General features: G+C 46.1%; 1 protein-coding gene across 1 annotated transcript in view; it reads left to right on the top strand.

Moving 5' to 3' along the window:
- Nucleotides 1-1,862: 1,862 nt before the first annotated feature.
- The window catches only part of LOC131721168 (mucin-2-like), a gene marked incomplete at its 5' end in the record, with an annotated part of 36,805 nt that continues 24,461 nt past the window's right edge, over nucleotides 1,863-14,206 (top strand). Inside the window, 6 exons of the mRNA XM_059014490.1 lie at nucleotides 1,863-1,910; nucleotides 4,071-4,190; nucleotides 4,731-5,033; nucleotides 10,188-10,218; nucleotides 10,918-11,036; nucleotides 13,629-13,679. Coding sequence (XP_058870473.1) covers nucleotides 1,863-1,910; nucleotides 4,071-4,190; nucleotides 4,731-5,033; nucleotides 10,188-10,218; nucleotides 10,918-11,036; nucleotides 13,629-13,679 — 672 coding nt within the window. The remainder of the gene's footprint in view (nucleotides 1,911-4,070; nucleotides 4,191-4,730; nucleotides 5,034-10,187; nucleotides 10,219-10,917; nucleotides 11,037-13,628; nucleotides 13,680-14,206) is intronic.

Genomic DNA, 14,206 nt, shown 5'->3' with positions numbered 1-14,206 from the left:
CAACAACAACCACTCTAACAACCACCCCTCTTACATCAACTAGCCCTCTTACAACCACCCTGCTTACAACAACTACACCTCTAACAACTACCCATTTCTCATCAACCACCCCTCCATCTAGTGCACCTATAACAGCTACAACACTTCTTACAACCAGCTCTCTCACAGCAACCAGCTCTCTCACAAAAACAACCCCTCTAACACCTACAACCCCTCTTACAACAACGACCCCTCTAACAACTACATCCCCGCTTACAACAACTACCCCTCTAACAACTACAACCCTGCTTACAACAACTACACCTCTTACAACAACTACCCCTCTTACAACAACTACCCCTCTTACAACCACCCCTCTTGCAACAACTACCCCTCTAACAACTACATCCCCGCTTACAACAACTACACCTCTTACAACAACTGCCCCTCTTACAACCACCCCTCTTGCAACAACTACCCCTCTAACAACTACATCCCCGCTTACAAGAACTACACCTCTAACAACTACAACCCCTCTTACAACAACTACCCCTCTTACAACCACCCCTCTTGCAACAACTACCCCTCTAACAACTACATCCCCGCTTACAACAACTACACCTCTTACAACAACTACCCCTATTACAACCACACCTCTTACAACAACTACCCCTCTTACAACCACCCCTCTTGCAACAACTACCCCTCTAACAACTACATCCCCGCTTACAAGAACTACACCTCTAACAACTACATCCCCGCTTACAACAACTACACCTCTAACAACTACAACTCCGCTTACAACTACTACCTCTCTTACAACCACCCCTCTTGCAACAACTTCCACTCTTACAACTACACCTCTAACAACTACAACCCCGTTTTCAACAACCACGCCTCTTACCTCAACTACCCCTCTTACAACCACCCATCATGCAACAACTGCCCCTCTAACAACTACAGCACCTCTAACATCAACTACCCCTCTGACAACAACAACTCTAAATACCACCCCTCTTACAACAACTACCCCTCTAACAACTACATCCCCGCTTACAACAACTACACCTCTAACAACTACAACCCCGCTTATAACAACTACACCTCTTACAACAACAACCCCTCTTACAACCAGCCCTCTTGCAACAACTACCCCTCTAACAACTACGACACCTCTCACATCAACTACCCCTCTATCAACAACATCCACTCTTAAAACTACCCCTCTTGCAACAACTACCCCTCTTACAACCAGCCCTCTTGCAACAACTACCCCTCTAATAACTACAACACCTCTCACATCAACTACCCCTCTATCAACAACAACCCCTCTTACAACCACCCCTCTTACATCAACTACCCCTCTTACAACCACCCCTCTTACAACGACTACCCCTCTAACAACTACATCCCTGCTTACAACAACTACACCTCTAACAACTACAACCCCGCTTATAACAACTACACCTCTTACAACAACTACCCCTCTTACAACCACCCCTCTTGCAACAACTACCCCTCTAATAACTACAACACCTCTCACATCAACTACCCCTCTATCAACAACAACCCCTCCTACAACCACCCCTCTTACAACAACTGCCCCTCTTACAACCAGCCCTCTTGCAACAACTACCCCTCTAACAACTACAGCACCTCTAACATCAACTACCCCTCTGACAACAACAACTCTAACAACCACACCTCTTACAACAACTACCCCTCTTACAACCACGCCTCTTACGTCAACTACCCCTCTTACAACCACCCCTCATGCAACAACTGCCACTCTAACAACTACAGCACCTCTAACATCAACTACCCCTCTGACAACAACAACTCTAAATACCACCCCTCTTACAACAACTACCCCACTAACAACTACATCCCCGCTTACAACAACTACCCCTCTAACAACTACATCCCCGCTTAAAACAACTACACCTCTAACAACTACAACCCTGCTTACAACAACTACACCTCTTACAACAACTACCCCTCTTACAACAACTACCCCTCTTACAACCAGCCCTCTTGCAACAACTACCCCTCTAACAACTACAACACCTCTCACATCAACTACCCCTCTATCAACAACAACCACTCTTACAACCACCCGTCTTACAACAACTACCCCTCTTACAACCACGCCTCTTGCAACAACTACCCCTCTAACAACTACATCCCCGCTTACAACAACTACACCTCTAACAACTACAACCCTGCTTACAACAACTACACCTCTTACAACAACTACCCCTCTTACAACCACCCCTCTTACAACAACTACCCCTCGAACAACTACAACACCTCTCACATCAACTACCCCTCTATCAACAACAACCCCTCTTACAACCACCCCTCTTACATCAACTACCCCTCTTACAACCACCCCTCTTGCAACGACTACCCCTCTAACAACTACAACCCCGCTTACAACAACTACACCTCTTACAACAACTGCCCCTCTTACAACCAGCCCTCTTGCAACAACTACCCCTCTAACAACTACAGCACCTCTAACATCAACTACCCCTCTGACAACAACTCTAACAACCACCCCTCTTACAGCAACTACCCCTCTTACAATAACTACCCCTCTAACAACTACATCCCCGCTTACAACAACTACACCTCTAACAACTACAACCCCTCTTACAACAACTACCCCTCTTACAACAAGCCCTCTTGCAACAACTGCCCCTCTAACAACTACAACACCTCTCACATCAACTACCCCTCTATCAACAACAACCACTCTTACAACCACCCTTCTTACAACAACTACCCCTCTTACAACCACCCCTCTTGCAACAACTACCCCTCTGACAACTACATCCCCGCTTACAACAACTACACCTCTAACAACTACAACCCTGCTTACAACAACTACACCTCTCACATCAACTACCCCTCTATCAACAACATCCACTCTTACAACGACCCCTCTTACAACAACTATCCCTCTTACAACCACCCCTCTTGCAACAACTACCCCTCTAACAACTACAACACCTCTCACATCAACTACCCCTCTATCAACAACAACCCCTCTTATAACCACCCCTCTTACATCAACTACCCCTCTTACAACCAACCCTCTTACAACGACTACCCCTCTAACAACTACTACCCCGCTTACAACAACTACACTTCTTACAACTACCCCTCTATCAACAACTAACCCTCTTACAACCACCCCTCTTGCAACAACTGCCCCTCTAACAACTACAGCACCTCTAACATCAACTACCACTCTGACAACAACAACTCTAACAACCACCCCTCTTACAACAACTACCCCTCTTACAACCACCCCTCTTGCAACAACTACCCCTCTAACAACTACATCCCCGCTTACAAGAACTACACCTCTAACAACTACAACCCCGCTTACAACAACTACACCTCTTACAACTACCCCTCTATTAACAACTACCCCTCTTACAACCACCCCTCTTGCAACAACTGCCCCTCTAACAACTACAGCACCTCTAACATCAACTACCACTCTGACAACAACAACTCTAACAACCACCCCTCTTACAACAACTACCCCTCTTACATCCACCCCTCTTGCAACAACTGCCCCTCTAACAACTACTACACCTCTCACATCAACTACCCCTCTATCAACAACAACCACTCTAACAACCACCCCTCTTACATCAACTGGCCCTCTTACAACCACCCTGCTTACAACAACTACACCTCTAACAGCTACCCATTTCTCATCAACCACCCCTCCAGCTAGTGCACCTATAACAGCTACAACACTTCTTACAACCAGCTCTCTCACAGCAACCAGCTCTCTCACAAAAACAACCCCTCTAACACCTACAACCCCTCTTACAACAACTACCACTCTAACAACTACAACACCTCTTACAACAACTACCCCTCTAACAACTACAACACCTCTCACATCAACTACCCCTCTATCAACAACAACCCCTCTTACAACCACCCCTCTTGCAACAACTTCCACTCTTACAACTACACCTCTAACAACTACAACCCAGTTTTCAACAACTACACCTCTTACAACAACTACCCCTCTTACAACCAGCCCTCTTGCAACAACTACCCCTCTAACAACTACAGCACCTCTAACATCAACTACCCCTCTGACAACAACATCTCTAACAACCACCCATCTTACAACAACTACCCCTCTTACAACCACGCCTCTTACCTCAACTACCCCTCTTACAACCACCCCTCATGCAACAACTGCCCCTCTAACAACTACAGCACCTCTAACATCAACTACCCCTCTGACAACAACAACTCTAAATACCACCCCTCTTACAACAACTACCCCTCTAACAACTACAACACCTCTCACATCAACTACCCCTCTATCAACAACAACCCCTCTTACAACCACCCCTCTTACATCAACTACCCCTCTTACAACCACCCCTCTTGCAACGACTACCCCTCTAACAACTACAACCCCGCTTACAACAACTACACCTCTTACAACAACTGCCCCTCTTACAACCAGCCCTCTTGCAACAACTACCCCTCTAACATCTACAGCACCTCTAACATCAACTACCCCTCTGACAACAACTCTAACAAATACCCCTCTTACAACAACTACCCCTCTTACAACAACTACCCCTCTAACAACTACAATCCCGCTTATAACAACTACACCTCTTACAACAACTACCCCTCTTACAACCACCCCTCTTGCAACAACTACCCCTCTAACAACTACGACACCTCTCACATCAACTACCCATCTATCAACAACATCCACTCTTAAAACTACCCCTCTTACAACAACTACCCCTCTTACAACCAGCCCTCTTGCAACAACTACCCCTCTAATAACTACAACACCTCTCACATCAACTACCCCTCTATCAACAACAACCCCTCTTACAACCACCCCTCTTACATCAACTACCCCTCTTACAACCACCCCTCTTACAACGACTACCCCTCTAACAACTACATCCCTGCTTACAACAACTACACCTCTAACAACTACCACCCCGCTTACAACAACTACACCTCTTACAACAACTGCCCCTCTTACAACCAGCCCTCTTGCAACAACTACCCCTCTAACGACTTCAGCACCTCTAACATCAACTACCCCTCTGACAACAACAACTCTAACAACCACACCTCTTACAACAACTACCCCTCTTACAACCACGCCTCTTACGTCAACTACCCCTCTTACAACCACCCCTCATGCAACAACTGCCCCTCTAACAACTACAGCACCTCTAACATCAACTACCCCTCTGACAACAACAACTCTAAATACCACCCCTCTTACAACAACTACCCCACTAACAACTACATCCCCGCTTACAACAACTACCCCTCTAACAACTACATCCCCACTTACAACAACTACACCTCTAACAACTACAACCCTGCTTACAACAACTACACCTTTTACAACAACTACCCCTCTTACTACAACTACCCCTCTTACAACCAGCCCTCTTGCAACAACTACCCCTCTAACACCTACAACCCCTCTTACAACAACTACCACTCTAACAACTACATCCCCTCTTACAACAACTACCCCTCTAACAACTACAACACCTCTCACATCAACTACCCCTCTATCAACAACAACCCCTCTTACAACCACCCCTCTTGCAACAACTTCCACTCTTACAACTACACCTCTAACAACTACAACCCAGTTTTCAACAACTACACCTCTTACAACAACTACCCCTCTTACAACCAGCCCTCTTGCAACAACTACCCCTCTAACAACTACAGCACCTCTAACATCAACTACCCCTCTGACAACAACATCTCTAACAAACACCCATCTTACAACAACTACCTCTCTTACAACCACGCCTCTTACCTCAACTACCCCTCTTACAACCACCCCTCATGCAACAACTGCCCCTCTAACAACTACAGCACCTCTAACATCAACTACCCCTCTGACAACAACAACTCTAAATACCACCCCTCTTACAACAACTACCCCTCTAACAACTACATCCCCGCTTACAACAACTACACCTCTAACAACTACAACACCTCTCACATCAACTACCCCTCTATCAACAACAACCCCTCTTACAACCACCCCTCTTACATCAACTACCCCTCTTACAACCACCCCTCTTGCAACGACTACCCCTCTAACAACTACAACCCCGCTTACAACAACTACACCTCTTACAACAACTGCCCCTCTTACAACCAGCCCTCTTGCAACAACTACCCCTCTAACATCTACAGCACCTCTAACATCAACTACCCCTCTGACAACAACTCTAACAAATACCCCTCTTACAACAACTACCCCTCTTACAACAACTACCCCTCTAACAACTACAACCCCGCTTATAACAACTACACCTCTTACAACAACTACCCCTCTTACAACCACCCCTCTTGGAACAACTACCCCTCTAACAACTACAACACCTCTCACATCAACTACCCCTCTATCAACAACAACCCCTCTTACAACCACCCGTCTTACAACAACTACCCCTCTTACAACCACCCCTCTTGCAACAACTACCCCTCTAACAACTACATCCCCGCTTTCAACAACTACACCTCTAACAACTACAACCCCGCTTACAACAACTACACCTCTTACAACAACTGCCCCTCTTACAACCAGCCCTCTTTCAACAACTACCCCTCTAACAACTACAGCACCTCTAACATCAACTACCCCTCTGACAACAACAACTCTAACAACCACCCCTCTTACAACAACTACCCCTCTTACAACAACGCCTCTTACCTCAACTACCCCTCTTACAACCACCACTCTTGCAACAACTACCCCTCTAACAACTACGACACCTCTCACATCAACTACCCCTCTAACAACTACGACACCTCTCACATCAACTACCCCTCTATCAACAACATCCACTCTTACAACGAACCCTCTTACAACAATTACCCCTCTTACAACCAGCCCTCTTGCAACAACTACCCCTCTAACAACTACAAAACCTCTCACATCAACTACCCCTCTATCAACAACAACCCCTCTTACAACCACCCCTCTTACATCAACTACCCCTCTTACAACCACCCCTCTTACAACGACTAGCCCTCTAACAACTACATCCCTGCTTACAACAACTACATCTCTAACAACAACCACCACGCTTACAACAACTACACCTCTTACAACAACTGCCCCTCTTACAACCAGCCCTCTTGCAACAACTACCCCTCTAACAACTACAGCACCTCTAACATCAACTACCCCTCTGACAACAACAACTCTAACAACCACCCCTCTTACAACAACTACCCCTCTTACAACAACGCCTCTTACCTCAACTACCCCTCTTACAACCACCCCTCATGCAACAACTGCCCCTCTAACAACTACAGCACCTCTAACATCAACTACCCCTCTGACAACAACAACTCTAAATACCACCCCTCTTACAACAACTACCCCTCTAACAACTACATCCCCGCTTACAACAACTACCCCTCTAACAACTACATCCCCGCTTACAACAACTACACCTCTATCAACAACAACCACTCTTACAACCACCCGTCTTACAACAACTACCCCTCTTACAACCACCCCTCTTGCAACGACTACACCTCTAACAACTACAACCCCGCTTACAACAACTACACCTCTTACAACAACTGCCCCTCTTACAACCAGCCCTCTTGCAACAACTACCCCTCTAACAACTACAGCACCTCTAACATCAACTACCCCTCTGACAACAACTCTAACAACCACCCCTCTTACAACAACTACCCCTCTTACAACAACTACCCCTCTAACAACTACATCCCCACTTACAACAACTACACCTCTAACAACTACAACCCCTCTTACAACAACTACCCCTCTTACAACCAGCCCTCTTGCAACAACTACCCCTCTAACAACTACAACACCTCTCACATCAACTACCCCTCTATCAACAACAACCACTCTTACAACCACCCGTCTTACAACAACTACCCCTCTTACAACCACCCCTCTTGCAACAACTACCCCTCTGACAACTACATCCCCGCTTACAACAACTACACCTCTAACAACTACAACCCCGCTTACAACAACTACACCTCTCATATCAACTACCCTTCTATCAACATCATCCACTATTACATCGACCCCTCTTACAACAACCACCCCTCTTACAACAACTACCCCTCTTACAACAACTACCCCTCTAACAACTACATCACCACTTACAACAACTACACCTCTAACAACTACAACCCCTCTTACAACAACTACCCCTCTTACAACCAGCCCTCTTGCAACAACTACCCCTCTAACAACTACAACACCTCTCACATCAACTACCCCTCTATCAACAACAACCACTCTTACAACCACCCGTCTTACAACAACTACCCCTCTTACAACCACCCCTCTTGCAACAACTACCCCTCTGACAACTACATCCCCGCTTACAACAACTACACCTCTAACAACTACAACCCCGCTTACAACAACTACACCTCTCATATCAACTACCCCTCTATCAACATCATCCACTCTTACAACGACCCCTCTTACAACAACTACCCCTCTTACAACCACCCCTCTTGCAATAACTACCCCTCAAACAACTACAACACCTCTCACATCAACTACCCCTCAATCAACAACAACCCCTCTTATAACCACCCCTCTTACATCAACTACCCCTCTTGCAACCACCCCTCTTACAACGACTACCCCTCTAACAACTACATCCCCGCTTACAACAACTACACCTCTAACAACTACCACCCCGCTTACAACAACTACAACTCTTACAACAACTGCCCCTCTTACAACCAGCCCTCTTGCAACAACTACCCCTCTAACAACTACATCCCCGCTTACAACAACTACGCCTCTAACATCAACTACCCCTCTAACAACAACAACTCTAAATACCACCCCTCTTACAACAACTACCCCTCTAACAACTACATCCCCGCTTACAACAACGACACCTCTAACAACTACAACCCCGCTAACAACAACTACACCTCTTACAACAACAAAACCTCTTACAACCAGCCCTCTTGCAACAACTACCCATCTAACAACTACAACACCTCTCACATCAACTACCCCTCTATCAACAACAACCCCTCTTACAACCACCCCTCTTACATCAACTACCCCTCTTACAACCACCCCTCTTGCAACGACTACCCCTCTAACAACTACAACCCCGCTTACAACAACTACACCTCTTACAACAACTGCCCCTTTTACAACCAGCCCTCTTGCAACAACTACCCCTCTAACAACTACAGCACCTCTAACATCAACTACCCCTCTGACAACAACTCTAACAACCACCCCTCTTACAACAACTACCCCTCTTACAACAACTACCCCTCTAACAACTACATCCCCGCTTACAACAACTACACCTCTTACAACAACTACCCCTCTTACAACCAGCCCTCTTGCAACAAGTACCCCTCTAACAACTACAACACCTCTCACATCAACTACCCCTCTATCAACAACAACCCCTCTTACAACCACCCGTCTTACAACAACTACCCCTCTTACAACCACCCCTCTTGCAACAACTACCCCTCTAACAACTACATCCCAGCTTTCAACAACTACACCTCTAACAACTACAACCCCGCTTACAACAACTAAACCTCTTACAACAACTACCCCTCTTACAACCACCACTCTTGCAACAACTACCCCTCTAACAACTACGACACCTCTCACATCAACTACCCCTCTAACAACTACGACACCTCTCACATCAACTACCCCTCTATCAACAACATCCACTCTTACAACGAACCCTCTTACAACAACTACCCCTCTTACAACCAGCCCTCTTGCAACAACTACCCCTCTAACAACTACAAAACCTCTCACATCAACTACCCCTCTATCAACAACAACCCCTCTTACAACCACCCCTCTTACATCAACTACCCCTCTTACAACCACCCCTCTTACAACGACTACCCCTCTAACAACTACATCCCTGCTTACAACAACTACACCTCTAACAACTACCACCACGCTTACAACAACTACACCTCTTACAACAACTGCCCCTCTTACAACCAGCCCTCTTCCAACAACTACCCCTCTAACAACTACAGCACCTCTAACATCAACTACCCCTCTGACAACAACAACTCTAACAACCACCCCTCTTACAACAACTACCCCTCTTACAACAACGCCTCTTACCTCAACTACCTCTCTTACAACCACCCCTCATGCAACAACTGCCCCTCTAACAACTACAGCACCTCTAACATCAACTACCCCTCTGACAACAACAACTCTAAATACCACCCCTCTTACAACAACTACCCCTCTAACAACTACATCCCCGCTTACAACAACTACCCCTCTAACAACTACATCCCTGCTTACAACAACTACACCTCTATCAACAACAACCACTCTTACAACCACCCGTCTTACAACAACTACCCCTCTTACAACCACCCCTCTTGCAACGACTACACCTCTAACAACTACAACCCCGCTTACAACAACTACACCTCTTACAACAACTGCCCCTCTTACAACCAGCCCTCTTGCAACAACTACCCCTCTAACAACTACAGCAACTCTAACATCAACTACCCCTCTGACAACAACTCTAACAACCACCCCTCTTACAACAACTACCCCTCTTACAACAACTACCCCTCTAACAACTACATCCCCGCTTACAACAACTACACCTCTAACAACTACAATCCCTCTTACAACAACTACCCCTCTTACAACCAGCCCTCTTGCAACAACTGCCCCTCTAACAACTACAACACCTCTCACATCAACTACCCCTCTATCAACAACAACCACTCTTACAACCACCCGTCTTACAACAACTACCCCTCTTACAACCACCCCTCTTGCAACAACTACCCCTCTGACAACTACATCCCCGCTTACAACAACTACACCTCTAACAACTACAACCCCGCTTAAAACAACTACACCTCTCATATCAACTACCCCTCTATCAACAACATCCACTCTTACAACGACCCCTCTTACAACAACTACCCCTCTTACAACCACCCCTCTTGCAACAACTACCCCTCAAACAACTACAACACCTCTCACATCAACTTCCCCTCAATCAACAACAACCCCTCTTATAACCTCCCCTCTTACATCAACTACCCCTCTTACAACCACCCCTCTTGCAACAACTACCCCTCTAACATCTACATCTCCGCTTACAACAACTACATCTCTAACAACTACAACCCCGTTTACAACAACTACACCTCTTACAACAACTATCCCTCTTACAACCACCCCTCTTGCAACAACTACCCCTCTAACAACTACGACACCTCTCACATCAACTACCCCTGTATCAACAACTACCCCTCTTACAACCACCACTCTTGCAACAACTACCGCTCTAACAACTACATCCCAGCTTACAACAACTACCCCTCTAACAACTACAACACCTCTCACATCAACTACCCCTCTATCAACAACAACCCCTCTTACAACTACTAACTCTCTTACAACCACCCCTCTTGCAACAACTTCCACTCTTACAACTACACCTCTGACAACTACAACCCCGTTTACAACAACTACACCTCTTACAACAACTACCCCTATTAAAACCACACCTCTTGCAACAACTACCCCTCTAACAACTACAACACCTCTCACATCAACTACCCCTCTATCAACAACAACCCCTCTTACAACTACTAACTCTCTTACAACCACCCCTCTTGCAACAACTTCCACTCTTACAACTACACCTCTAACAACTACAACCCCGTTTACAACAACTACACCTCTTACAACAACTACCCCTATTAAAACCACACCTCTTGCAACAACTACCCCTCTGACAACTACAGCACCTCTAACATCAACAACCCCTCTATCAACAACAACCCCTCTTACAACCTCCCCTCTTACATCAACTACCACTCTTACAACCACCCCTCTTGCAACGACTACCCCTCTAACAACTACATCTCCGCTTACAACAACTACACCTCTAACAACTACAAACCCGCTTACAACAACTACCCCTCTTACAACAACTACCCCTCTTACAACCACCCCTCTTGCAACAACTACCCCTCTAACAACTACAACACCTCTCACATCAACTACCCCTCTATCAACAACAACCACTCTTACAACCACCCGTCTTACAACAACTACCCCTCTTACAACCACCCCTCTTGCAACAACTACCCCTCTAACAACTACATCCCTGCTTACAACAACTACACCTCTAACAACTACAACCCTGCTTACAACAACTACACCTCTTACAACAACTACCCCTCTTACAACCACCCCTCCTGCAACAACTACCCCTGTATCAACAACTACCCCTCTTACAACCACCCCTCTTGCAACGACTACCCCTCTAACAACTACATCTCCGCTTACAACAACTACACCTCTAACAACTACAACCCTGCTTACAACAACTACACCTCTTACAACAACTACCCCTCTTACAACCACCCCTCCTGCAACAACTACCCCTGTATCAACAACTACCCCTCTTACAACCACCCCTCTTGCAACGACTACCCCTCTAACAACTACATCTCCGCTTACAACAACTACACCTCTAACAACTACAACCCCGCTTACAACAACTACACCTCTTACAACAACTACCCCTCTTACAACCAGCCCTCTTGCAACAACTACCCCTCTAACAACTACAGCACCTCTAACATCAACTACCCCTCTGACAACAACAACTCTAACAACCACCCCTCTTACAACAACTACCCCTATTACAACCACGCCTCTTACCTCAACTACCCCTCTTACAACCACCCCTCATGCAACAACTGCCCCTCTAACAACTACAGCACCTCTAACATCAACTACCCCTCTGACAACAACAACTCTAAATACCACCCCTCTTACAACAACTACCCCTCTAACAACTACATCCCTGCTTACAACAACTACACCTCTTACAACAACTACCCCTCTTACAACCACCCCTCTTGCAACAACTACCCCTCTAACAACTACAACACCTCTCACATCAACTACCCCTCTATCAACAACAACCACTCTTACAACCTCCCGTCTTTCAACAACTACCCCTCTTACAACCACCCCTCTTGCAACAACTACCCCTCTAACAACTACATCCCATCTTCCAACAACAAAACCTCTTACAACCACCCCTCTTGCAACAACTACCCCTCTAACAACTACAACACCTCTCACATCAACTACCCCTCTATCAACAACCACCCCTCTTACAACCACCCCTCTTACATCAACTACCCCTCTTACAACCACCCCTCTTGCAACGACTACCCCTCTAACAAGTACATCTCCGCTTACAACAACTACACCTCTAACAACTACAACCCCGCTTACAACAACTACACCTCTTACAACAACTACCCCTATTAAAACCACACCTCTTGCAACAACTACCCCTATAACAACTACAACACCTCTCACATCAACTACCCCTCTATCAACAACAACCCCTCTTACAACCTCCTCTCTTACAACAACTACCCCTCTAACAACTACAACACCTCTCACATCAACTACCCCTCTATCAACAACAACCCCTCTTACAACTACTAACTCTCTTACAACCACCCCTCTTGCAACAACTTCCACTCTTACAACTACACCTCTGACAACTACAGCACCTCTAACATCAACAACCCCTCTATCAACAACTACCCCTCTTACAACCACCCCTCTTGCAACAACTACCCCTCTAACAACTACATCTCCGCTTACAACAACTACACCTCTAACAACTACAAACCCGCTTACAACAACTACCCCTCTTACAACAACTACCCCTCTTACAACCACCCCTCTTGCAACAACTACCCCTCTTACAACCACCCCTCTTGCAACGACTACCCCTCTAACAACTACATCTCCGCTTACAACAACTACACCTCTAACAACTACAAACCCGCTTACAACAACTACCCCTCTTACAACAACTACCCCTCTTACAACCACCCCTCTTGCAACAACTACCCCTCTAACAACTACAACACCTCTCACATCAACTACCCCTCTATCAACAACAACCAATCTTACAACCACCCGTCTTACAACAACTACCCCTCTTACAACCACCCCTCTTGCAACAACTACCCCTCTAACAACTACATCCCTGCTTACAACAACTACACCTCTAACAACTACAACCCTGCTTACAACAACTACACCTCTTACAACAACTACCCCTCTTACAACCACCCC

Source organism: Acipenser ruthenus, chromosome 48, assembly GCF_902713425.1.
Source record: "Acipenser ruthenus chromosome 48, fAciRut3.2 maternal haplotype, whole genome shotgun sequence".
NCBI classification, from domain to species: Eukaryota; Metazoa; Chordata; class Actinopteri; order Acipenseriformes; family Acipenseridae; genus Acipenser; species Acipenser ruthenus.
Note: the sequence above shows the minus strand (reverse complement) of the source record. Positions and strands in the feature narration are given on the sequence as shown.